General features: G+C 46.0%; 1 protein-coding gene across 2 annotated transcripts in view; it reads left to right on the top strand.

Annotated features, from left to right (window-relative positions):
* The window catches only part of PSME3 (proteasome activator subunit 3), a 288,151-nt gene extending 264,940 nt beyond the window's left edge, over positions 1 to 23,211 (top strand). For both annotated transcript variants that reach the window (XM_086924080.1, XM_086924079.1), the window contains one exon: positions 21,030 to 23,211. In XM_086924080.1, the coding sequence (XP_086780206.1) occupies positions 21,030 to 21,110 (81 nt within the window). In that variant the 3' untranslated portion in view covers positions 21,111 to 23,211. The remainder of the gene's footprint in view (positions 1 to 21,029) is intronic.
* The last annotated feature ends 1,598 nt before the right edge of the window (positions 23,212 to 24,809 follow it).

The raw sequence follows: 24,809 nt of genomic DNA, 5'->3' as shown, positions 1-24,809 counted from the left end.
GTTTTAGACATGCACATGCTTGGCCCATATGCCTTTTTAAAATGACGCAGTCGCACGCAAATGCTTTTTTTTTTTTGTATTAGCCGTTTTGCATAGCATCATGGATGGCTTATCCTATGGATTCCAAAGGTGAGACCATTTGGCTTTGCCAGTGTTTGTTTTTACTGTTCATTCTTTTGACCTGTGCAGCTATGCATTCACTTCAGCTTCAGTGCCCTCTTTTCTTTTGTCTATGAAGATTAATCGGCACAATACAGACTGCTCCCTCGCCTGCTTATGTGTGGCTTTTTTTTTTTGTTTGGGTTATTTTATGCTTCATTTTACATCGACCAGCCCCAGTTTGCTTCTATATATGAGTGTTTGGTGAGAAGAATCTGTATGTACTGCTACTTCTGTTGCGGAACAAGTTTTTATGCTACAAGACTTTCCGAGAGGTTTTCTGTTCGAGGCATATGAGCTGCAGAGTTACGCACTCCCACCCGCCTCCCCGGCTACCTTTTTATCTGTTCCAGTATTATCCTAATTAGATACAAATCACATGGACATCACTATCTCTTGTACAGCTTCATCACTTCCCTAATGGCGAAAAACAATCTGGGGATGGAGCCGATGCCCATGCGCAGTATCATCCAAAGGAGGAGTCGCCTATCTTGTGACTTCCAAAGACTTTTCTACCACAAAACAAACTATAAAAATCAGGGCCCAACACTAGGTGGCCATCTATGCACAGTGTGTAACTCTGCAGCTCTACATGCCAAGAACCGATGCATACTGGTAAGTAGCATTTTCCTTCCTTGTTGAGCAATATTTGCATAACCCAGTATCCCCATTCTAAGCTTTCAGCAGTGTGCACCGCCCTTGTTGATAAAGCATGCATACATGCCAACTTGAAGCACAATCTGTGTGAGGAGGCGGGGCCTCGTGACAAGAAGTACCTACGAGGCACTTTTGAATCCCTCCTTCCCCAAGCCTCCTCTACCCCTTCCAACCCCCAAAAAACAAGCATTTGCAATGCAATAGGTCTTGCATTTATGAGAGTTTGAGCTATTGACATTGCAAATAACAATGCCTTTTATTTTAGTTTAAAAAACATAAATAAAAGTCATTGTCATTTAAAATGCCAATAGCTTAAACTTGTGTAACTGCCAGACCTATTGCATTGTAAATGCTTGTTTGTCACCCTGCTGATTCAGCTGGTGGAGTTTGGTGCCAAGATTGCATATGCTGATACCCTACTCTCCTTGGTATGGAACAAAACAGATCTATCCACCTTTCGTGCCAGAACATGCCTAACAGCTATTTTCCAATGGCTCCTCTCTCCGTGCAGCTCAAATTCAATGAGGATAAATCAGAGATCCTCTTGTTTGGGACTTTCCCTCCCCAGTTTAGGGAATCTCTTTGGCCGGCTGATTACCCAATGCCTAATACTGTGGGTCATGCAACTAAAAAGCTAAGAGTTTGGTTCGACAAATCTTCTGTTTACTACCCAGATCAAGAAGCTAGCTGGGCAGTGCATTGGCACTCTTAAATCACTCATTGTTTCCCTCTCCTCCCTAGGCAGCCAAGGAAACGGTTAGCCATGCCTTAAACCTTTCACACATCGGTTATATGAATGCCCCGCACACTGGCTGTATGAGCTGGCTTTTATGAGCCAGTCGTCTAGATATGGGAAGACATGAATATGTTGTCGTCTTAAGTGTGCTGCAACTACTGCTAGGCATTTGGTAGACACCCTTGGTGCTGTTGTAACTCCGAATGGGAGCCCTTTGAACTGGTAGTGCTCCCAGTCTACCACAAATCTGAGATTTTCTGTGCGCGGTGTGGATGGGAATATGGAAGTAGGCGTCCTTGAGATCTAGAGTGACAAGGAAGTCGTTTAGTACCAGTAGGGGAAGGACCTGTTTGAGTGTGACCATATGAAAATGATCCGACTATGTAAATGTTTAGAGGTCTGAGGTCTAGGATGGGTCTTAGAGATCCGTCCTTCTTTGGTATTAGGAAATATAGGGAGTATACTCCTTTTGTATTTCTGATGCTCTGGAACTATTTCTATTGCATTTTTCTGCATGAGTGATATTACCTCCTGTCTGAGCAATGTTAAATGTTCTTGTAACATTGGATGCTGCTTGGGCGGTATGTTTGGGGATAGATGTTAGTTACAGAAAGTAACCGGATTGAATTATTTGGAGCACCAACCTGTCTGATGTGATGCTTTCCCTGGCTGGCAGGTATTGTTGAAGTCTTCCCCTGACAGGAGAGGAATGGGACGGGGAAAGGGAGTTATTGGGCAGAGGTAGAGGCAGAGCGGGAGTTGTTATTTTTACCTCTGCCTTTATTATTACCCCTGTAACCACCCCTTTGGTAGCCTTTGCTGTAAGTGGACTGTGTAGGGGCTTTGTATGAGGTAGAAGCTGTGTCTGACAAATATCCCCTGCTGGCACCTCTATAGGATGAGCGACAAAATGAACGTCTGGGAGACTGCGACTGCAGGGCTCCCGTAGATTTGACGGTGTCTGTATCCTTTCATTTTTTCAAGTGATACATTCACGTTGGGTCCAAATAGGTGTTGCTCAAACAGTTGATTAAGAATGGCACTTTGTACCTCTGGTTTGAATCCGAATATACGTAGCCAGGGGTGTATGCGTAGTAAAACGCTGGTGGTAACTGCCCTAGAAGCAGTATCTACTGCATCGAGTGCACACCGAATAGAGGTGTTTGTGATGTTTCTCCCCTCTTGGATAAGCTCGTTCGCTCTATCCTTGTACCGGTCAGGGAGGTGTCTCATTAATGACCAACTCCTCATAATGTGCCCTGTCGTATTCGGCTAATAATGCCTGTGTATTTGCGATACGCCACATGTTGGCTGCTTGAGACGCTGTTCTTTTCCCTGATGCGTCAAGTAGCTTAGACTCCTCATCTGGCGGTGGAGCTTCACCAGATGTTTGTGAGTTTGCTCTTGCGTGCATTGGAAACAAGAGAGTCTAGTGGTACTGGACCTTTAATATACGCTGGGTCTGAGAGGGCAGCTTGATATTTTTTTTCTATACGAGGGTTAATGACCAGAGTTCTGACTGGGTCTTTGAAGACTTCAGGAGCATGCTTAATCGCTCCTTTAAGCATTGGTAAAATGGATGAGGACCTTTGTGCATTATCAAAGGTATCCATTAGGAAGTCTTCATCTACAGGGTCTGTGTGCGTCTAACCCATGATATTGTGCAGCCCTGTGGATTAATTCATTAAACCCTATAGTGTCTTCTGGTGGGAAGGCCTTAAGGGGTACAAGTCATCCTGAGGGACATTTGGGACATCTGGGGTGGTATAATCATCCCACAGGTCAGGTGATCCTGTAGGAGTGGCTGGATCAGGCATATGACCGCTTCGGGCTCGGCTAAGAAGCTATCGAAGCCTTCAGGCGACTGGCTCGAGACGACCTCCCATAGGATCTCGGCTGGACTATGCAAACATACTTTTCCTCGGTCTGCCGGAGTATCTAATCACTCGCCTCCAGCTTGTCCAAAATTCGGCTGCCAGGGCAATTTATGGCCTGAGTAGCAGATCAAAAGACCTCTGGTCTGCTGAGATCTTTGCACGTGCTCCCGGTGAGGAAACGTACCTTGTTTAAGACACGGACCACTGCCTTCAAATCCTTACATGGAATTGGAGCAACTTACTTGAGGAAAAGGGTGAACTTTTACTATCCCCTCCGGTCCTTGCGATCTGCGTCTCTGGCCAAGCGAGCACGTATTGGCGGGCGCTCTTACATACCTTTGGCCCCCCAACTGTGGAACAAGCTGCCAGTACATCTCAGACAGCTAAACAACCTGCTCTCCTTTAGGAGGGAGCTTAAGACCTGGTTATTTTCACAGTAATTTTGGGCTCTTCTCTCAGTCTGACTAGGTTTCTGAGCGCCGGGACACTCGGTTCGAGCAGCTGAGTGCTATACAAAACTCCCATAACATAATCAGAGCTATCATCCCTGTTGTCATCGTGTGGTTTGATAAAGGATGCTGGGGAATGCTGTGGTATGGGAGGATTTGGTGATGGTACAGGTGAAAGAAAAGGGGAAGGCAGTCTTAAGGGAGAGGTAGCCATGTCCTTCTTTGAATGCAGAATGGCTGTGTCCAGTGGTTGCTTTTTTGAAGCCAAAATTAACTGTCCGGTGATTGGATCTTTAGCTAGAGTCTTTTGAGCAGGGTTGGATAAGGTAAATCCTCTGCAGGAGGTCGATCTTTTGGTGCGAAGGAAGGTGTCGGCACCAAAGCGGCTTGTTTTGGTTTCTTGACAATGTCCTTTACTGGGGAAGCAGGAGTCTTTTTTTGGCTCCAAAGCTTTTTTCGGCTCCGAGGATTTTTTGGGTTCCGGGATGGTTTTTGGATCTGATGGTCTTTTCGGAGCTGGTAGTTTTTTCGAATCTGAAGCGTGTTTGCTTGGTTCTGACCTGGGTTTCGTTCCGAGGCAGGCTTCGGTGTCGATTGTTTAGATGTTGACGTGGAAGCTGATGTCTTTTTTGGTGCTGATGGGTGTGCATCGGCACCGTGGGGAGGTAGACTCGAGCCAGTCGCCTGAAGGCTTCGATAGCTTCTTAGCCGGGCCCGAAGGTGGGGCAGTAGAAGCAGTGTGTGTGCACCTGAGCCAGAGGGCGAGGGTGTGAACGGAGCCTTTTTTGGGTGTGTCGGAAGGGTTGGGGTCGATTGTCTTACGTACGACCCGTTGAGCTGGAGTAACAACTTCGACATCGGAATCTTCTGCCCCGGAGTTGCTCTCGACGCAATGTTGTTCTGGGACGTCGACACCCTCATCAAAGATGTCTGGAATCTGAGCTGAAGATAGAGCCATTGTTCTCCTGGCTCTTCGGTCCCAGATCGTCTTTTTTGAGCCGAAAGAGGCACAGGCAGAACAGTCTTTAGCCTCGTGCTCCGGAGAGAGGCAGAGGTTACACACCTCATGAAGGTGGGTGTGGGGAAACTTCGACCCACATTGACACTTTAAATGGCGTCCTTTCCATGAGCTGGAGTCAAGGCCTAGTTAGGCCCAAAGGCTGTCTCCGACTACCAGAATGCCCCGTACATTGGCCTGCCTGATTATCCTTTGAAGAGGCTGCCGGTTGTCCAGAATGCTGCTGCAAGGACTCTTCTTAAGATTCCTGTTAAATTTACTGTAAGGCAACACCTGCGCTATCTTCCTTTGGCTGAAAGAGTAACATTTAAAGCCCTTGGTTTGGCTCATTCAGTGCTGTACGGGCTTGGTCCAGTCTACCTAAGGAAATGTTTCCGGTTCTACATCCCTGCGAGACGGCTGCGCTCAGCGGCGCAGCTTCTTGCTGTCATTGCACGCTTTCACCTCAAGAGAATTGGTCGAAGTTCTCTGGCATACAAGGCAGCTTTTGCCTGGAATTCTCTTGCTCCGGACCTTCGCAGTATTTAGGACTCTAATCTCTTCAGGAAAAGACTGAAAACTCTGCTTTTCATCTAATGATCCGCTTACTTTCGCTCCTACTTGGCTCGCGCTAGGACACTCTTCGAGTAGCTGTGCGTGTTGTAAGTATTAATAACATAACCTATCTAAATTGAAAAATGGTTGGGTTCAGTTGAGCCTATATTTGTACACAGGTATCTAAACAAATCAAATGTTTTGGCTTGTAAAAAACCTTCACGGAGGGCTTTTATCATGCTCTTCTCTGGATGGAGAACAATAAACCTACAAAAGAGATCACCTACAATCATGGTTTCTCAAATAATTACGATGCATTCTGCAACACTCTGCTTATATCATCTGTGGACCCTTCTATCCATAATGATGTAAATGGTACAGATCACCAAAATGCCCAGTAAACAAATGGGTAATCGTATTCTTTAGTTGATCCTTTTTTGAAGAAAAGTATTATGGGGATATCTTGAATTATGATTTCAAAGTTGTCTTTTGGTGGAAGTTGGAGAGCCTATTGAGGGTTCACAATGTACAGGAGTAGAGATCTTATGAGTTAATTTTTCCATGCAATACTATCGCTTTGCAGTGAAGCTCGAGGTACCACTTTCTTCTGGAGGGATAAATTCACTACATTTGGAGCATCGTATTACTGCAAACCCTTTGGATCCCTCAGTTGATCAATTGTAGTACCTTTTTATAATGTGAAGATTTCTAAATATTAGACAGTAAACTTTGTTAATGGCAAATATTACGGAGTTGTAGATTTGTTTTTCCAAACATACATATCTTTCTATAGCCCTCAAGTATCATTATGCTACTACCTAATGTATTCAGCATTGATTTGCTTAACATATTCTGCTGGGATTCTCATTTATGGTCCATGGCACTAGTAGTAAAAAAAAAATGTTTACATTTCGGGATCACTGCGTTATAGCCATTTTGCTTTCTCCTTATCAGGAGAGCGCCAATAAAATCATTGTTTAGTAGTTTTAGCATGGCTGATTGAATTACCAGAGATTCAGTATACAGGCAGGCTGAAATAGGGGCATTTTTGATTTCAGCTACAGTCTGTGTTCCAAATTCGAAGCTTAAGATCGGAAAGTAGATGTAGGAGTCCCTGACAAGTGTGTGGCCAGCCTTCAGTATTCGTTCTACTGTTGCAGTATCATTGTCTATTATCTCCATGGTGCTAGACAAAAATTTGCAATTGATGCTGAGGAAGGGCAGTCATCACCAGTACGTAGAGAAGCTTGTTTATTTTATTTTGCTCGTGTAATCAACCAGTAGTTTTATCTAGACTTCCAAAGCCAAGAGGGGTAGCCCAGCTAGCTCTGGGCTCGGACTGGCCCAGACCGGCTAGGTTCTTCACCTGGGCGCACTCCACACATAAATAATGTGCATCATAGCGCTGGCACAACAAACACAGGTGCAAGTTCTGCTCTTTCCCCAATGCCTGATGATAGCTATACTTCTCTGGTCAAAGCAAGAAATGCCATTCTATCTAGTCTTTGTCCATCCTGTGAAACCTATCCTGTTTACCAACTCTGATTGGCTTTCTATCCGTCACAATCTTTTTGTGGGCTATTTCTATAAGTCATTAAGAGTATGTGTTTCTTCCAATCCCCAGTGTTTCCCACTAATCCCAGAACATTGTTTCATAACGTTATAAAAGTTCTACTTTCAACAATTGTTTTTCGTTTCAGTACTGTTTACAGTTGTTATTCGCCCTTCCACTTGCTTCCCAATGTTTCAAACCATTTAATTTAAGATCTTGTGTGCCTTTTTCATTTTTATAAATTTCTTAACTTTTCAAACTTAAAAAACAAAATGACTTAATAAAATGTATCTTCATGAGTAACGTAGTATCAAGTTTCATAATATGTAAGTTTGTATTAATTAATTTAAGAAAATTATACAGTAACTAGTAAATCGAACTACACATACATTATGCATCGGTTTACATTTATGCAATATTTAGATTTTACAAGTCTAGTCTAAAATAAACGAACAAGTAGAACAAAGGTAAGTAAGTCGGCTCTCTGAATGGTGTAATAGCTGAACCCTTTCAAATACGTTTTCAACTTATAAACCTATTTGAATGCTACAGCTATTAGTTGGGTCTTTGTTTAGATTTTCTATGGGTCTGTATACTTTTCAATAGTAATAATCAAAGAATTCTAAATCCTAATCATGTTTTGTTATAGTATCAGTAAAATGGACAAAAAGCTTCCAATTCTTAAAAAAAAAGTGTAAGGGAGCTTGTAGATGCATCTTTCATATGTTGCCAACCGAAGGTCAATGACCGATTCCTAATGGGAAGGCGTGTGAGCTTCACATCAGTGTCTAAGAATACACATTTTGGCACCATAATGGCGATTGCCATCCATTGCCTCCAATGAGATGAGGTATCCTCTATATCAGACTTGTTGTGTAGTATTGTAAATTTGACTAATTCTTCAAAGTAACAAACTAGTGTCATGTGAAGTGCAACATGTGTTTTCGGTATGTGTTCAGGTGTGGATATTACCATAAAATGTGTATTGGATCGCGTTTTTGACTTGTACAGCGCCAGCATAGGTCGTTTGGGTCTAATATATATATATATATATTTTTTTGTAAGGAACCAGTACAGGTTATGAAATATCTTAAAGTACGTAAATATCTAATGTGGCTTCTCTGAGGGTTCAGTCATGGTATTTCATAGCTTTTAACCAGTCATCTTCTGTGTATTCTAATTCGAACACAGTCTGCTGAAATACTTTAATTTCCTGACTGACAGTGGAAGAGTTAAGTGTCGGTGAGTATTTGCCACATGTTGCTGATCATACCCCCTAGAGTTTCCACAAGTATTTCTGAATGGGTGAGTCCGACAATGATACAAGGTCATCACCATGTGTATTGTGAATGCAGCGTCTTAATTGGTTAGATCACCATCATTGTGAGCATGGGAGGTTGTGATCTAGGCAGAATGATTCAAATGAAGAGGGAACTGTCAGCAGTATTAAGGTCTCCTGCAGTTTTAAATGCTCTGTCCCATAATGACCTGTTGTAGGAAAATGTATTTTTGTATGGTTACCCCCCTTTTTTTTTCCCCCCCAACCTGACCCATGATGCACTTTGATTTGATGTGCCCCAAACTCCAATTATAGATATTTTCCTAGCCAAGGCCAGTTGATTGGAAACCCGGCTGGACCATGCAGCTTAACTGAATTTCAAGGCTTGTTTTCTCAGTTATGGTCACTGTTATGACAACATATTAAAGTGGTGATTGTTCACCCATCAGAGTTTAGCATTTGGGCCCTTCTGCTTCATGAAATTATCCAGGTCTATTTTCTTAGCTGGATGACTTTGGCATCCAGGTCGCTGCTTCACCTTCCTAGTCCTGATGCAGACCCGCTTTTGAGGCAATCAGTAGCCCCTTTCCCTCCCCAGGTGTCAGGTCAAAACATCAACGCTCTTTCATTAAGCCTGGATCGATTGGATATCTGTGCAGAGTGGCAATAGTAACTTAATAGTAACTTAACAACTTGACTACTTCTAGATGCAATAGGTTATTAGAAATTGTATACCGGACAGTCTTTCATGTACAATTATATGGTTTGTGAAAGTTGTAAAGGAACCCCTCACCCTTATTATTTTCCTCTTTCTGCTCCTCAGCCACACAAGCACCTTCTCTGAGTACTCCTCTTTATCATTTAATCCATTTTTGGAGCCAAGAGTTTTCGATATATTGTAATATAAGAATGTTGTTTGAGACACTTATATGTAACTAAACTTTCAGAAATGCAATTATGTGTCTTAATCTTCTGTTTTTGTTATTTTGTCTTCTGCCCTAAACTCGTAACTGTGGATTTAATCTACAACATTGTTTTTCTTTTCCATATAGTGGTAGGAAATCTTTTGATATATTCAGTTCTCCCATGCCTCATGTGGCTTTTTACAATCGGGCCATTGTTTGTATCAATCAGGTACCCAGGGCCTGTTTTCTTTCCCAAAGCTGCATCTTTGTACCCTCAATTGGCACATCTCTGGCCATAGGTAACCCCCCCTTGTAAAAGGTACCAAAGGCACTGTGACCTGAGAAGGGCTGCAGCATCTATTGTGCACCCTTAAAGGCCCTGTACTTTAACACCCACAAACTGCCATTACAGGCTGTGTGTTTTGGTGCAGAGAAAAGTGAAGAGTCTGCATGGCGCACTCCCTGTGCACCATGAATGCAACCCACTGCATAAATCATTGGCCCAGGGCAGGGTACCTACTGGTTTCAAACACGCCCTGTTAATCCCTCTGATAAAAAAACCGGGTCTGGACCCACGGGACTCATCAAATTACCGTCCCATTTCCCTGTTGCCGTTCTTATCTAAGATATTGGAGGCTCACGTCTCCAACTGTCTTTCCAACTTTGTGGAAACCACTGGGTTTCTGGAGCCCAATCAAGCTGGGTTCCGTCCAGGCCATTCGACCGAGACGGTAACCCTGGCAGTCCAGAACACACTTCGGTGTAATGCAGACAGGAACGTCCACCAGGCACTGGTACTCCTTGACCTGTCTGCTGCATTCGACACGGTCGACCACACCATTTTGGTCGGCCGTGTCGAGCAGGCAGGCCTCAGAGGTGCTGCCCTGAGCTGGGTGGAATCATTTTTGTCTGACCGGACTCAAGCAGTGAGACTGGGCACCTTCACAGCCCCTAGAATTAAGAATGACTGCGGTGTCCCTCAGGGCTCTTCCCTGTCCCCCCTTCTATTTAATATATACCTGCGTCCCCTCTTGTACTCCTTGAGGAAATTCACAGTGTGGATCTTTAACTATGCAGATGATCTGCAATTGATTTTCCCCCTAGGCTCGCCTGACGCTGTTACTGAGTTTAGGGAGGTCATGGCTCACATCCAGAGGTGGATGGGCCTTAACCACCTAAAACTCAACCCAGGCAAGACTGAACTGATCTTGCCTGGGAAGAGTGAACTCAGTTGGGGACCGCAATTTTGGCCTCCGGAGATGGGGAATCCCCCTTCCAAATCCCGCACGGTCAAGAGCCTTGGAGTCACCTTTAATGAAGACCTCTCTTTGAAAAGTCAGGTAGGGACAGTTGTCTCCGCCTGCTTTTTTCAGCTGCGCAAGATTAGAAAGATTGCCCATCTCCTAACCCACTCTGCCCTGATACAGGTGACCATCGCCCTTGTGCTGTCTAGGCTGGACTACTCAAATAGTTTATATTTGGGTCTTCCAGCCGGGCAGCTCAAGAGGCTGCAGCTAGTTCAAAACCAGGCGGCCAGGCTGATCTGTGGGCTTCCTAAATGGCAGTCCATCAGGCCAGGCCTGGCAGATCTGCATTGGCTGCCGATAGCCCAGAGGGCGGCCTTTAAAACCGGCTGCATTATCTTCAGGGCACTACAAGGAAAGGGCCCCAAATTTATCATCAACTTGCTTGCCAGATCTGTCCCCTCTCGCAACCTTCGTTCCAGTCACAAAAGCCTGCTCACGGTGCCGGCTGTTAAGAAACAACGTCAGGGCGGCAGCTCCTTTCACTTCCTTGCTGCCTCCCTCTGGAATTCCCTGCCAGCTTCTTTAAGGTCACACGAGGATATTTTGGCCTTCAGACAAGCCTTTAAGACCTGGCTCTTTAGAGAGGCATATCCTTAGATGTTTCAGGCTGTCCTTCTGTTGTTGTGTTGTGTTTCTGGAAAACTTCCTACAGCGCCATGAAGCCTACGGGCGTACGCGCGCTTTACAAATCAAATTTAACACTGCCTGGGGCCTTGGTAAGTCACCCTTCTGGCCGGGAGCACTAGCCCTTAGGTGAGGGTATAGTGGTATGAGCTACACTGTCCCAATTCATTCTTAGACACTGTGTGTAGTAAAGCAATGAAAGAGTATATGGACTGGGAGTTGGTCATTATGAACACCACATCTTCATAACAGCTTTACTAAAACCTGGGAAGTTTGGTAGCAAATTTCTCAGCACATTAAACCCACACTGATGCCAATGTGGGATTTATGGTAACATTCACCCAAAGGGCATCTTTGAGAAGCCCCCTAAAAAATGACAAACCCTTGTGTGGTTCCTGAATGGCTGCCTGCCGTTTGCTACCACCAGACAGGTTTCTGGCCACCTGGGTAGAATGCCTCTGAAGCTTTCCAATCTAAGACCCAGCCCATCCTGGAATAGGCATGACACCTCTTTCCAGGATGGGCTTTGTTTGTGTACCCAGAGAGCAAAGGTCTGCCGCCTTTGTAGGCAGGCCTGCCTTTTGCTACCCCCAGCAACTGGCTCCCATCAGTTCTGACCCCCACTTTGGGCTGGAGAATCGGCAGGAAAACAGAGTTGGGAGGAGAGGTGTGGCCACCTTTGCAAACCCGACCCCTCAGGTGGGGGAGAATAGGTGAAGCTCCTCCATCTTGAAGATGAGGGGATCCAGCCAATTAGGAAGAGGCTCATGCCCCCTCCCACTGGAGGGTCAATCAATCATTTGTAAAGCGCACTACATACCGGTGAGGGCCTCAAGGCGCTGGGGGTGGGGGTGGTTCGCTACTGATCGAACAGCCAGGTCTGAGTATCATCCTGAAGGTCAGCAGGTCTTGGGTCTGTCGTAGGCTCAGTGGGAGGGTGTTCCATGTCTTGGCGGCGAGGTGGAAGAAGGATCTCCCACCGGTGGTTGTTCTTTGGATGCGCAGGGCGGTGGCGAGTGAGAGGTCGGCGGAGCGTAGCTGATGGTTGGGGATATAGAAGGAGAACCGTCTGTTGAGGTAGGCTGGGCCGGTCTTGTGGAGTGCTTAGTGTGCGTTGGGTGAGGAGCTTGAAGGATATCCTCTTGTTGACGGGGCGCCAGTGCAGGTTTCTCAGGTGGGGGGGGTGATGTGGCCGTGGTGTGGTTTGTCAAGGATCAGTCGTGCCGAGGCGTTTTGGATGCGTTGTAGTCGTTTGAGCTTAGTCGGGGCTGCTGCGTAGAGGGCGTTTCCGTAGTAGTCTGCTGTTGACGAGGGCCTGGGTAACTGTCTTTCTTGTATCAGTCGGGATCCATCTGTAGATCTTGCCGAGGGTGTTGAAGCAGGAGGAGACGACGTTGACTTGCTTGGTCATTGAGGGCATTGAGTCGAGGATAATTCCCAGGTTCCGTGCATGGTAGGTGGGAGTCGGGGCTGCTCCATGTGACGTCGGCCACCAGGAATCGTCCCAGGCTTCTCAGAGTACAGCATCAGACGGCTGGTCTTCATCCAGTCGGCAACTGCCTTCATTCCTTCGTGGTGGTTGGCTTTGGTGGTGATGGGGTCCTTGGTGAGGGAGAGGATCCGCTGAGTGTCGTTCGTGTAGGGGATTATGTTGAGGTCGTGCTGTCAACCTACGTGTGCGAGCAGGGCCATGTAAATGTTAAACAGCGTCTGGCTGAGGGAGGATCCCTGGGGTACTCCACAGATGATCTCGGAGGCTTAGGAACAAAATGGGGGGGGAGGCAGAAGCTCTGGGTTCTGCTGGAGACTAAGGAGGTGGTCCAATCCAGAGCCTTGTCTCTGATCCCTGTGGCGTGGAGGCGTGCGCGTAGTGTGCGGTGGCAGAGGGCGTCGAAGGTGGCAGAGAGATCTAGGAGGATGAGTGCTGCGGTCTCGCTGTTGTCCAGCAGGGTCCTGATGTCTGTGGCGGCGATGAGGGCAGTCTCGGTGCTGTGGTTGCTGCGGAACCCTGACTGAAAAGGGTCCAGGATTCTGTTTTCTTCGAGGTATCGGGTTCGCTCTCTGACGGTTTTCTCGATGACCTTGGCCGGGATGGCGAGCAGAGAGATGGGCCTGAAGTTCTTGAGGTCTCCTGGGTCTGCCTTAGGTTTTTTGAGTAGGGTGTTGATCTCTGCGTGTTTCCAGATCTCTGGGAAATTCGCAGTCTCGAGGGAGAGATTGATGACGTTGCGGACGTGGGGTGTGATGGAGCTGCTTGCTCTGTTGAAGATGTGGTGCGGGAATGGGTCTTTCAGAGCCGGAGTGGATTGTGCGCATGGTCTTGATGGTGTCATCGATGCTCATGCTGGCCCAGGCTAACAGGGGGTCGTGGTTGATGGTGTGCGGAGGGTCTATTGTGTTGCTGGCTGTCTGCTATCTTGTGGTGGAAGAAGGTGGCGAGGGAGTCGTAAAGGGCTTGCGACGGCGGGATGTCGTTTGGTGTTGGAGCTGGGGTTGGAGAGTTCCTTCACGATGTTGAAGAGCTCCTTGCTATTGTGTGCGTTGTTGTCGAGGCGGTCTTTGAAGGAGGTCCTCTTGACTGCCGTGATGAGGTGGTGGTGGTGGTGGTGGTGGTGGTTGCAGATGGCGTTCTTGTGAACTGCGTGGCTGTCCACAGTTTGTTCACTGTGCCATTTCTTCTCTCGTTTCCAGCAGGCTTGCTTGGAGGCTAGTAGCTGTGGGGTGAACCAGATGGCCCTCTTGCTGGTGTCTGTGGGGTTGTTTCTTCAGCGGGGCGAGGGTGTTGGCGCAGTCCTCAATCCAGCATCTGAGTCCGTGGGCAGCATCGTCTGTGTTGGAGGGTTCAGTGAGAGCGAGGTTTGCGTGTAGTGTGTCTTAGCTCATTTTGCTCCAGCAGCGGCGGGGGATCTTTTGGGTACAGTGGTGTGGTGGGTTTCTGGAAGGCAAAGTAGATGCAGCGGTGGTCGGTCCAGTGGAGTTCGGTGGTGTGGCTGACTAAGACGTACAGGCTTGAGAAGACTGGGTCGAGCGTGAGGCTTGCAGAGTGGGTGGGCGTTGTGACGAGTTGCTTCAGTCCGAGGTTAGCGAGGTTTTTGATCAGGGTTGTGGAGTTGTTGTTGTTGTCGTTGTTGTTCTCAAGGTGAAAGTTCATGTCTCTGAGGAGGAAGTAGTCGGTGGAGGTCAGGGCGTGCGTGCTGATCAAGTCGGCGATGGAGTCTGAACTGACGGCAGGGTCTGGGGGGGTCGGTAGATGAGGGTGCCTCGGAGGGTGGAGTTAGGGTCTGTGTGGAAATGCATGTGTTCGGCGGTGCTAGTCGAGACACTGATGCTGTTCTTGTGGACGATGGCGATTCCTTCTCCGACTCCGTTGGGGTGATCTCTGCGGGTGATCTTGTAGCCGTCTGGGATGGCTATGGCGATGTCTGGTGCGGAGGAGTCGTTAAACCAGGTCTCTGTTAGGAAGGCGACGTCCAGGGAGGTTGTCTAAGGTCCCAGAGCTCGATGGCAGGCTTGCGTGCGGAGCGGGTGTTCAGTAGTATGCATCGGAGGTGGTTGGGGGTCTCATGGCGGGTAGTTCGCCGGCTCTGAGGCTGGTGTAGCTGCAGTTCCGACAGGTGAAGGGGCCATGTATGCCTTTCCGGGCAGCCTTGAAGCAGGTGTGGCTCCGTCTGGAGTGGAGAGCATACAGAGTGCTGGCGTCGTAGTGGCGGGTGGGGGGGCCAGGGTTTCTGGCGCTTGGCACGGGACAGGCTTACCTTAGGCACGCCTTTTGCGCGCCCGGTGCGCTGCTGGCATATATGGGGATATGGGAGGTAGAAGCAGCTGGGAGGCAATATGTGGGGACTGCTAATGGGCAGTGGGCAGTCAGGGGGCAGTGCCGCAGGTGACTCAGCGGTGAGGGACAACGAAGGTAACAGAAGGAAAAAGGGGCACAGAAACGAGGGAAACATGAGTGGCCCAGAGGGCAGAAGGGCACAAAACTAGGGAAAAACGAGTGGCACAGAGGGCAGAAGGGCACAAAAACCGAGTGGAACAGAAGTCAAAAAGGGCACAAATACCGGAAAAACGAGTGGCAGAGGCAGAATACAGAAATACAGGGACAGCTGAGAACAGAAGGCAGAACTGGCAGAGAGCACGGGGACAGCTAGGCGAACAGAGGGGAGAAAAAGGGGCACAGACCACGTACAGGCAGCGGGGGAGACAGACAGCAGCAGTCACACACAACAATGAAAATACAGGCAAAACAATAAAAGCAAAGCAGAGGATGAACCTACCTACGGCCTACCACTGGCCACCAGGGATGAGGCGCAGGTGGTAGCCTGCGGGTGGTGGAGGGCCTCGAACGTCCTCCGCAGCGTCAGTGGTAGCTGGGGCGGGGAGACACAGGCGGTGCTGTGCAGAGGGAGAGCGACCTACCTGGTAGGGTCAAGGGTGGCATATTATGGGGTGTAGTCGCCCCAAGGAAGGGACCCATTGGTCTCACCTGAACAGCCGTGTAAAACCCCCTAAATTTAGTATTCAGGTGTGACCATAAACCTTACCTCCTTTGATAAGAGGAAGAAAGGACTGAAGGGCCGTGCTGACCCAGGATGAAAAGGACACCAACTGCTTTGGACCCAGCCCACCGTCCTGTCCAGACTCTGACTACAACAAAACCCTGGCATGTCAATCAGCCTTGCAGGACCTCAGACGCTGAGTCCTCGATCCTCAGACCCTGGATCGAGGGCTGCGCCAACACTCTCGCCCCGCTGATGAAGGCGGGCTCTCCCCAGGGAGTCTTCTCCCACCTCCAGACTACAGCTCCTCTTCATCGAAGCGGTTCTGGACACAACGCAGTTTCGGGCTTGTCCTCCCAAGCAGCGAGTCTGGGATATTCGGGCTATGTTAGGAGGTTATGTTATGTTAGGAGGTTCTTTTAGAGCTCACTGTCACCGTGAGTTTCCTGGCGCTGGATGATACCGATTGTTCATCCTCTATCCCGGGTTTCAGCCAGAATAACCCTGAGGCTGCTGGGCCTTATGGCTCCTGCATCCTGCTGGTAGATCATGCCAGGTGGCGTATGCAGGCTCGGCAATGGGACCTAAAGTGCCAGTGGGCACAACATCGGGAGAATCTGTCCGATAGCGTTCAGATCTCGGAGGACCCTTCACGACTATTGCAGTGGTGGCTAATGAACCAGGATTGGGGCAACAGCATATCCCTTTCCCTTCCCCAACCGGAGTTGTGGTGACGGATGAATCACTTCTAGGGTGAGGAGGCCACTTGGGAGAGGTTGAGATCAGAGGCCTCTGTCTCCAGCGGAGTCTCGGCTCCATATCAACCTTCTGGAGCTTCAGGCGATCTGTTTTGCACTAAAGGCATTCCTCCCATCTGTCCAGGGAAGGGTAGTGCAGGTGTTCACGGACAACACCACTGCCATGTGGTACTGCAACAAACCGGGTGGGGTCATGGACTCTATGTCCAGAGGCTCTCCGTCTCTAGAACTGACTGGAACATCTGGGCATATCCCTCCCTGATGGTTCAACACCTGGCAGGTTCACTGAATGCCAGGGCGGATGAACTCAGCACCAGGTGCATGATTCATCACAAATGGCATCTTCACTCTTTCTGCAGTGGAGAAAGCCTTGGTTAGATCTGTTCCCCACCAAAGAGAACGCAGAATGTCAGCAGTTCTGCACGTTGGAATTTCCAAGGTGACACTCGCTGGGCAGCTCATTTTGTCGCGAGTGGAGTTGTGGTCTTCTATACTTCTGTACCACTTCTGCCCAGAGTGCTGAAGATCAAGCGCGACCGGGCCCAAGTCATTCTTGTGGCTCCGGATTGGGCATAAAGAGAATGGTATGCCTAGCTCTTACATATGGCCATCGATCCTCAGATCAGACTGCCTCTTCGGGAGGATCTTCTGTTGCAGCAGCAGGGGACGGTCCTCCACCCAAACCTGTCCAGCCTCCACCTCCTTGTGTGAAGAGTGAGTGGCGACCGTTGACCGCTTTTGACCTTCCTCCCAAAGTCTGTAATGTCATCTTGGCAGCCAGGCGTCCCTCCACTGAAACGGTATACTCCTGCAGATGGAATACATTTGTGGCATGGTGCACAGCAAAGGCTGTGGATCCCCTTTCTGCTCCTCTTTTAGAGGTCCTCCTCCTCTTCCTTCTTTCTTTGGTCCTGCGGGGCTCTGCTCTGAACACCCTTAAGGGCCATCTTTTGGCTGTTTTTGGCCTTCCTTTTGCTTCCCGATCAGCCTTCTGTTAAAGTCCCCTGGTGTACATCACTTTCTTAAGGGCATTATTCCTCTTTTTCCTCCTATCCCTTTTTTGATGCCCCAGTGGGACTTTACTCTGGTTCTGACCTAACTTATGTAGCGGCTCGAAATGAGTACACATAACTGTCCCCTCAGACTTTTGACACTCAAAACTGCTTTTTTGGTTGCCATAACCTCTGCTTGCAGGGTGAGTGAGCTTCAAGCTCTTTCTTCCAAACCTCCTCTCCTATCTGTTCATCCAGATAAGGTTGTCCTTCGCACTAGGCCTCTTTCCTTCCCAAAGTGTTTACTTCCTTCCACGTAGGACAGACTGTAACTTTGCCCTTCTTCTTCCTGCCCCTGCATCCTTCTAAAGCGGAGGAGAGGCTCCACCTTCTGGATCAAAAACGTGCGCCTTCATCCTACCTGGATTGCACAATACAATTTCGGGTGGATGGGCAGCTCTTTGTTGGCTACATGGGCATCAAGAAAGGCAGGGCCGTGCAAAAGCGGACTCTCCCTCGATGGGTCGCTCTTTGCATCAAAATCTGCTATTCCTTGGCAAAGATGAAACTTCCAGTGGGGCTGCGCACCCATTCCACCAGGGCGACTGCAGTACCACTACAGGTTTGGGAAGTGGTGTCCCTCTTCATGACATCTGCTAGGCAGACACGTGGGCTTCATTGCACACATTGACCAAACATTACTGCCTGGACAGCCAAGTCTGGAGAGACTGCTTCTTTCGCTGTTCAGTTCTCCAGGACTTTCTGGTGTGAGCTTAGTTTGCAGACCCACCTCCGGGGTTGGTATTGCTGGGGTGTTTTCAAATTTCTGTGAAGGAAAGTTCTGGAATCTACAGCATTCACACATTTCCTGCCACTTAGTTTTTCCTCACTTCGCTGATAGTCCCAGAAACCATGCACTGAAGTTTCTATCGCCCATGTCCTAAAATAAATTACAGCCATAGGAAGTAACAGTACTATCTTTGTGGTTTTAGCATGGTCCCAGATTTGATCTGTTTTGGACTCCGGTAATATGCCCACCCACACAGGTGGTGTAACATTTTTAATAGGAAAAGTGTGGGGATGCTCGGTGGTAGAAAGCTTGTAGACCTCGGCAGATTCATAGTGGGATCCATGTAAGTTAGACCAGTTTGGACCCACTTGTATGTCTAGTTTTTGTAAATGTTTGCACTTAGAGCTCAGCAGTCACACAGGGAGAGGTACTGTCTCAATACTGCAGCTTCCCATATTGCAAAATGGTCCAATTTGCACGTCGAAATTTTGATGTATCCACATTGTGTTCTGGAGCCTGGTCTGTTGCGGACTATAGATCCAGTGTTAGTGGGGTACCACCTGTTTTGGTAGAATCATTGAACATTCATTATCAATTGACAATTTCTTCCTTTTTGGTTTACTGATATAATAGTGTGCAAAATACCTTTTGAATCAGAAGATAGTGTAGGTAACCCCAACATTTAGTTGTAGCAATACCCACTGTTCCTAAATTCAGCATCTTGGGCGCAATGCAAAAATGCTGAAGTTTCCTTCAGACCCATTTTTCATTCAGTAGGTTTTACCATGTGAATTGAAGCATATTCGGTACACAGTGCAAAATCATGATGCAGGTCAGTCAGTGGTTCTGCTTGTTCCAGGGAACTGGGTACATGGTGATCATAGCACATTAAATCTTTTGTTGATGCCATTTTTAGAAAACAAAATATGCTTTCTTTCACAGCACTGTTATACCATAAAAAGAAAAACCTTTTGCTATATTTGGCAATTTATGTGCAGGGAACTTCTCTGACTATGGGTACTTTTAGAATACCAAATATAGGGGGAAAAATCTGACCTTCATACCTCCTTCAGGGAGAACGGGTATAATCGATTAAACACTAATTAGCCAAAAACATTGGCAAAGGCAGTAAGTAGCTCACCTTTGCATGGGCTATTGTCTTTGCCAACGTGTTATAGCCATGTTCTATACCAACATGGTTAAGTTAGTGGTGTGTTGTGGAAGGTCGGAATGTCATGGAGTATAGTGTGGTAGTGCACTGCCATTAGATCACATATTTTCAGTTGAAATGACAGTGACTTTTTTTCTGCTGATGAAACTATACAGCTCACAGTGTGGAAATGGCATCCCCTAGTGTGTTGATTTGATCGTTTGGAAATATTGGTTTCGAGCACACTTGCAAAATAAGTGCTTTCCTTATTCGAATATATTCTGAAAAATTTGCACAGTTCATTTACAGACATTTAAATTTTGCGTTACAAAAAAGCCTTTCCTTTCACACCTTTAGATTCAGATAAATCCTCACTTTACATTTATTTCTCCGACTTCAAACACCAAGCTCCCTCTGGCCTGACGTTTGACCTTCTGTCTTTAAATGCACAGCAAATATGACAAGATAAGAACATAAATGTAAAGTCCTGTTTACAGAAAACTAGCAATTGTGAAAGACTACCATAAATGGGCTGTGCTCCACAGATGGTACAAAGGCATGCTGGACAATCGAAAACAAATAAAGCCAGCAAATCGAAAGCAAGGAAATGTGAATTACAAACCATATAGCCAATGTCGGGATGTATTGTAAGGTCTCAGAATGTCCCCATGAAGTGTTAAGCAGCCAGGCAGCTGTGCTGTCTGGTAGGCTTTGATCTAAAACAAGCTCCGGCCTGGGGCTGGAAAAGCTTAAGCCGCTACAGGGTTAAAAGTACAATAATGTGATGCAGATGGTGCTTGCTGGTAGGCATTTCATTATTTTGCATTTTTGGAGAGTTGTTTTTTCTCTCCAATTTGAAAAGATTTCCAGCAGCTGAAGATGCATTTATTGAAGCTACCGGTCTGTCTATTGTTAGAGGTAAGAACCTTTGTTAGGTGCCAAGATTTCTCAAAGACTGAATATGCACTTTGCAAAAACTTGGTATGTAGCACTCTTAGTCACTTCGTGATCTGTCTTCTGGTGGACTCTTGTAGGCACGTTTCCCATGTAGAGCTGTCAAAGAGCCCACTGGTTTCGGTAACCGGGCAAGAAGCAACAGATGTTGAGTGAAAGTTGCATTCTTTCGATTTTTCATGTTAAGTGAGTTTGGATTCCAGGCTCCTCGGGTTATTTTGCTTCGGGTTTCGAGCGTTATGCAATTCCCCTCAAATTGGGCTTGACCAGATGTTAGCTTGAGCTAAACAGATAATTTGCACCTGATAATTAGTGGGGAGTAACAGATTAATTTCTTTAGGAAAGGCTCGTAAATGAACAATAGCTTAACCTATTGTGAAACGATACAGACTTCTATTAGGAACCTAGATCTGATACCTAAAATGAACACAACGGTACACTGAAGCACCCTCCTTGGCAGTGTTCGGCAGGCTTCCGTCAGTTGGATGCTGAACATCTCCAACAGACTTTCGGCAAAGATGAAGCTACATTGCTGTGTGCAGGTCTTACTGCATCGTCGGCACTGCTGTGCATTTGCCCTAGAGTACTATCGGCATTGGTTATACCTAGACGGCATATTGAAATAATGGTTTATGAAGTTTAATATTCGATTAATGATGGATAGCTTCTGAACATGTATTCTTAAAATTAAACATCCGTCTGTTGATGTACTACAGTTTTTAAGGTACCAGATCCTGAGTCTTTGAGTTGTGGTTTTCTTTGATTGTCATGTGTTAATATCCTTTATCCCAGGTGACGTTACATGACATGATCCTTAAGAACATCGAAAAGATCAAGAGGCCCCGCAGCAGCAATGCAGACGCCCTCTATTGAAGTGGATCAACCTTAAAGGACTGTCTGTTCGACTGAAGACCATCATTGCCTTGGTTCCTTGCACGACATTGACTATCAAGAAGCAAATCTGGCTGGAAATATTAAGCACACTGTTTTTAAGTTACAATTTAAAAAAAACAAAAAAGCTTCCATTTAGTTCATGTTGTGTTTAATTTTATTTGGTTCTCAGGAATTTTATTCCCCACCCCCCTCCCCACCCCTCCCCACCCCCAGCCCAAATATCATGGTTTTATTTTAAAAGCCGAGGCACTTAAATGTAAAATTTATTAACGCTGTTGTTAGTGTTTGGGTGGAGTTGGCAGTTCTTTTTCACTTATATTTCCAGCTCTGGTAAAGAAAATAAATGGAGGCTTCTTTCAGACAACTTTGTCTCAAATGAAAGTAAAGGTCGCTCGCCATCTGTTTGGATGTTCACTGATGCACATCGCAACCTGGGTATTGGGCCTGGTGTTGGGCACAAGGATGGCAGGTCCTTTATAAGTGACTCTTGCTTGCTCTGTGGCTGCTTTGTACAGTGTTTGTGACTAGATCCGTTCTCATTGCAAGCTGTGGTAGAATCTCGTTTGCCATTCTAGATTGGCCATACATTGCTTATCCTTTGGACTGATTCAGAGGTATGGACCAAAATGAGTTCACATGCCCCTGCTACGTCGTTTGGTATTGACTGATGAGACTTCCTATAATTCACAAATTGAAAGAGATCCTTTGGGAATACTTGTGGTCACATTGTTGTGAAGGATGTGTTGGGCACATAGATTTCAGATATCATGAGTATAATATTTGTTGTAATGTGAGCCTTTGGCATCAGTGGCCTTGTAGGCAAACTGGTTGTATACAGAGAGGTCTAGAGAAAGTGGTACATATCACAGGATTGGGGCGTCCAATATTGCTGCTGTCCGAGTCGTTAATTTTTGCTATCCATGGTCGATTGCACATGAAATGTGATTGGTGAGTGGCTGAGCTGCACAAATGTTACCCTTTTTTTTAATAAGACCTCTAACAACCTTCCTTGTCGTGCTCCTCCTGTCTGTTAAAGGTTGAGAAATATTGATCCATCTGCTTCTCTATATGCTGTAAACTCGTGTTGGGATGAGTTTGTTTGATTTCAGAATGTTAACTGTTCCAACACTGACTGGCTTTAATTGTATTGCATTGGCAATCTGATCTACTTTGGTGTCTTTTCACTCCTTGCTAGAGACAAATGACACCATAAAGACTGGTGTGGCCAGACAAGCTTTCATTCTCACCCCCCACAAAAACAATATTTGTACCATAAACTTGGCATTACAATCCCAATTTACCGATGCTGGTTAGACTTGATTGCATGCATGTTGGCTTCTGCTAGCTGCAGCACCACAGTTGAATACATGGCTGCACTTTATCTTCCCCTGCATCCTGTCTCTTGGGTAACGGACTCCTGCGCCATCCGTCCTAAGCAACCAGAAAGGAAGAAAACCGTTTGACATTGAACAGGGTATTTTATCACTCAAATGATAATGTATGTAATACCTTTATACTGCTTCCTACATTTTTTTGATTGTGGCTGTTAAGGGTTGTGGAACGGGTGAATAACGTCTAGCATAATCTGAACATCACAAGCTGCTCTTTTGTACGAGCCTAAACCATAAAAGTGATAAAGGTGTCTTCATTGATAAGTGAGTGGGTGTTCTCTTCCAGAGCAATGTGAACGAATTGCTACCTAGGATGCAAACCTCCACCTGGATAAACTGTCAGCATAACAAACTTTCCAGTGGCTGACGTTTTCTTGCCCCATGTGTGGTGACCTACCTCTGCGGGCTTCCCATTGTATGGAGTACACTAGTTCCATTTACATCGGGATTTCTACAAGATGACGGTAGTTATAATTTGAATAGAATAGGGGCTCTTATTTCCATAATTGAGGACCGAATCTATGAATTTTCGTCCAGTTCCCAAAGTATTGATTGGTGGTGTCCAGCCTTAAATTGTTTATTTTATTTTGGTATTCATTGTTGTTGGATGGTTCTGATAAAGGAACTTGTGTACAATTTTAAACTGTCAATATTAAAAGTGTCCAGTAAATAAATTCATTTGCGTTTTTTGAATTTCCAGTGAGACTGCAGTCATTTTTATACGTGTTGCTTGTTAAAAATCATGTTTTCTGCTCGTGAGCTATCATCATTTTGGGCAAGAATTTCAGGCCCCTGGAAACTTTTGTTGTTCTGGCCTTTCGCACATGCTGTTCTTTACCTATTCACCTTTCATAATGTGTGCCGTACCTTTTACATTTTGGCTGTCCTACATGATTGGCAAGCATCTTTCAAAGCCTCGGTTTGTATTGGGATTACTTTTTTTCCTCACCAGGCAGCCAAATGTGTAAGATAACCACACCGAGCCATCATTAAGTTTTAGAAGTGAATATGATGTAAGCAGTTGTCACGATCTCTGACTAACGGGCACTTAAGGGAAACCCTAAACACTCCACAGGGCAAAAGCAAGTGTCGTATTTGATAGGCGGCTTGCATCATGACAACTTGTGTGAAGTTCAGCTGCACAGTTCTCTTCCAGGGGATTGTCATCAATAGTCATAAGCACTGAATATTCCTGCCCATGTGCGGGGACCCTGAAAATATGAAAATTGTATATGGAAACATATATTTACAGCTCTAGATCTGTATATAATTTTTTCTCATACCAATGCAGCTCCCAATAGGAGGTTAAACAATGTAATTACACACATAAAGACTGTATTTGCCAATATATAACAAGCATTGGCATAGCCAATAGGTCTCGCCTATGGGACCTTCTGTGTTTAGTTATCCAGCACAATATCCTTGGTGCAACAATATCAACTGTTGCATGGTTAAACACTTATAAGGACCCAAAGTCGAAACCTATTGGCTTTGCCAGTGCTTGTTTCTTCAAGCGATTACAGCTTAATTAAGCATCAATAGAAGCTTAGTAGTCCAGAAGACTTTCAGGTTCTGAAAAGGTTCTGATGTGGGTTTACTTTTACATAAATCTGTTCATGCTTCAATCACTTTTTTTGTTTCGGTTCAGGGTGCCAGAACTATTTAAAGTCAAAGTTCATTGTTCAATAAATCTAAATGGAAAACGGATTATTAGCATACCAAGTCAACTGCCATGAAGTACCAAAATATTGCAACTTTATTACTGCTTTTAATTTATCGATGCAAAGAAAGCAAGCAATATTTTCATCAAATCAACTTTGGGTTGCAGCCCACTTACTCTAGCAAAATTTTACAATGGCATTCTAAACTGGATTTGTTTAGGATCGATGTGTGGAAGGAAATTCTACTGCGTTTGTGTTTATGTGGCTAAACTTGGGATTGCTTGCATACCAGCACATTAAAAATAATAAATTTTACTTTTTTGCTGCAAAAAACAGGTAATGTAAAAATACCTTAACATTAGTCATATTTTCCTATAGATGTACCAAATACAGACTACAGATTTGAGACCGGATTACCAAATACAATGATAATTGTGCAATTAGGTGTGACCTTTCACCTCCTATTTTAAGTAGGAACACCCTATGCGTGCTTAAGTGAATAAGGTTATGATCTTGCACAAGGACGGTAGAACAAATCATTCCCTGGCAAAGCTCCTTCTCCACTAGTAGTGGACACCAACTGCAACTAGAACAGAATATGAGCTCCACAAAAAGAAAGTGCAATT

Source organism: Lissotriton vulgaris, chromosome 5 (genome assembly GCF_964263255.1).
Source record: "Lissotriton vulgaris chromosome 5, aLisVul1.2, whole genome shotgun sequence".
NCBI lineage: Eukaryota > Metazoa > Chordata > Amphibia > Caudata > Salamandridae > Lissotriton > Lissotriton vulgaris.
The sequence above is the reverse complement of the archived record's forward strand: the minus strand, read 5'-3'. Positions and strand labels throughout refer to the sequence as shown.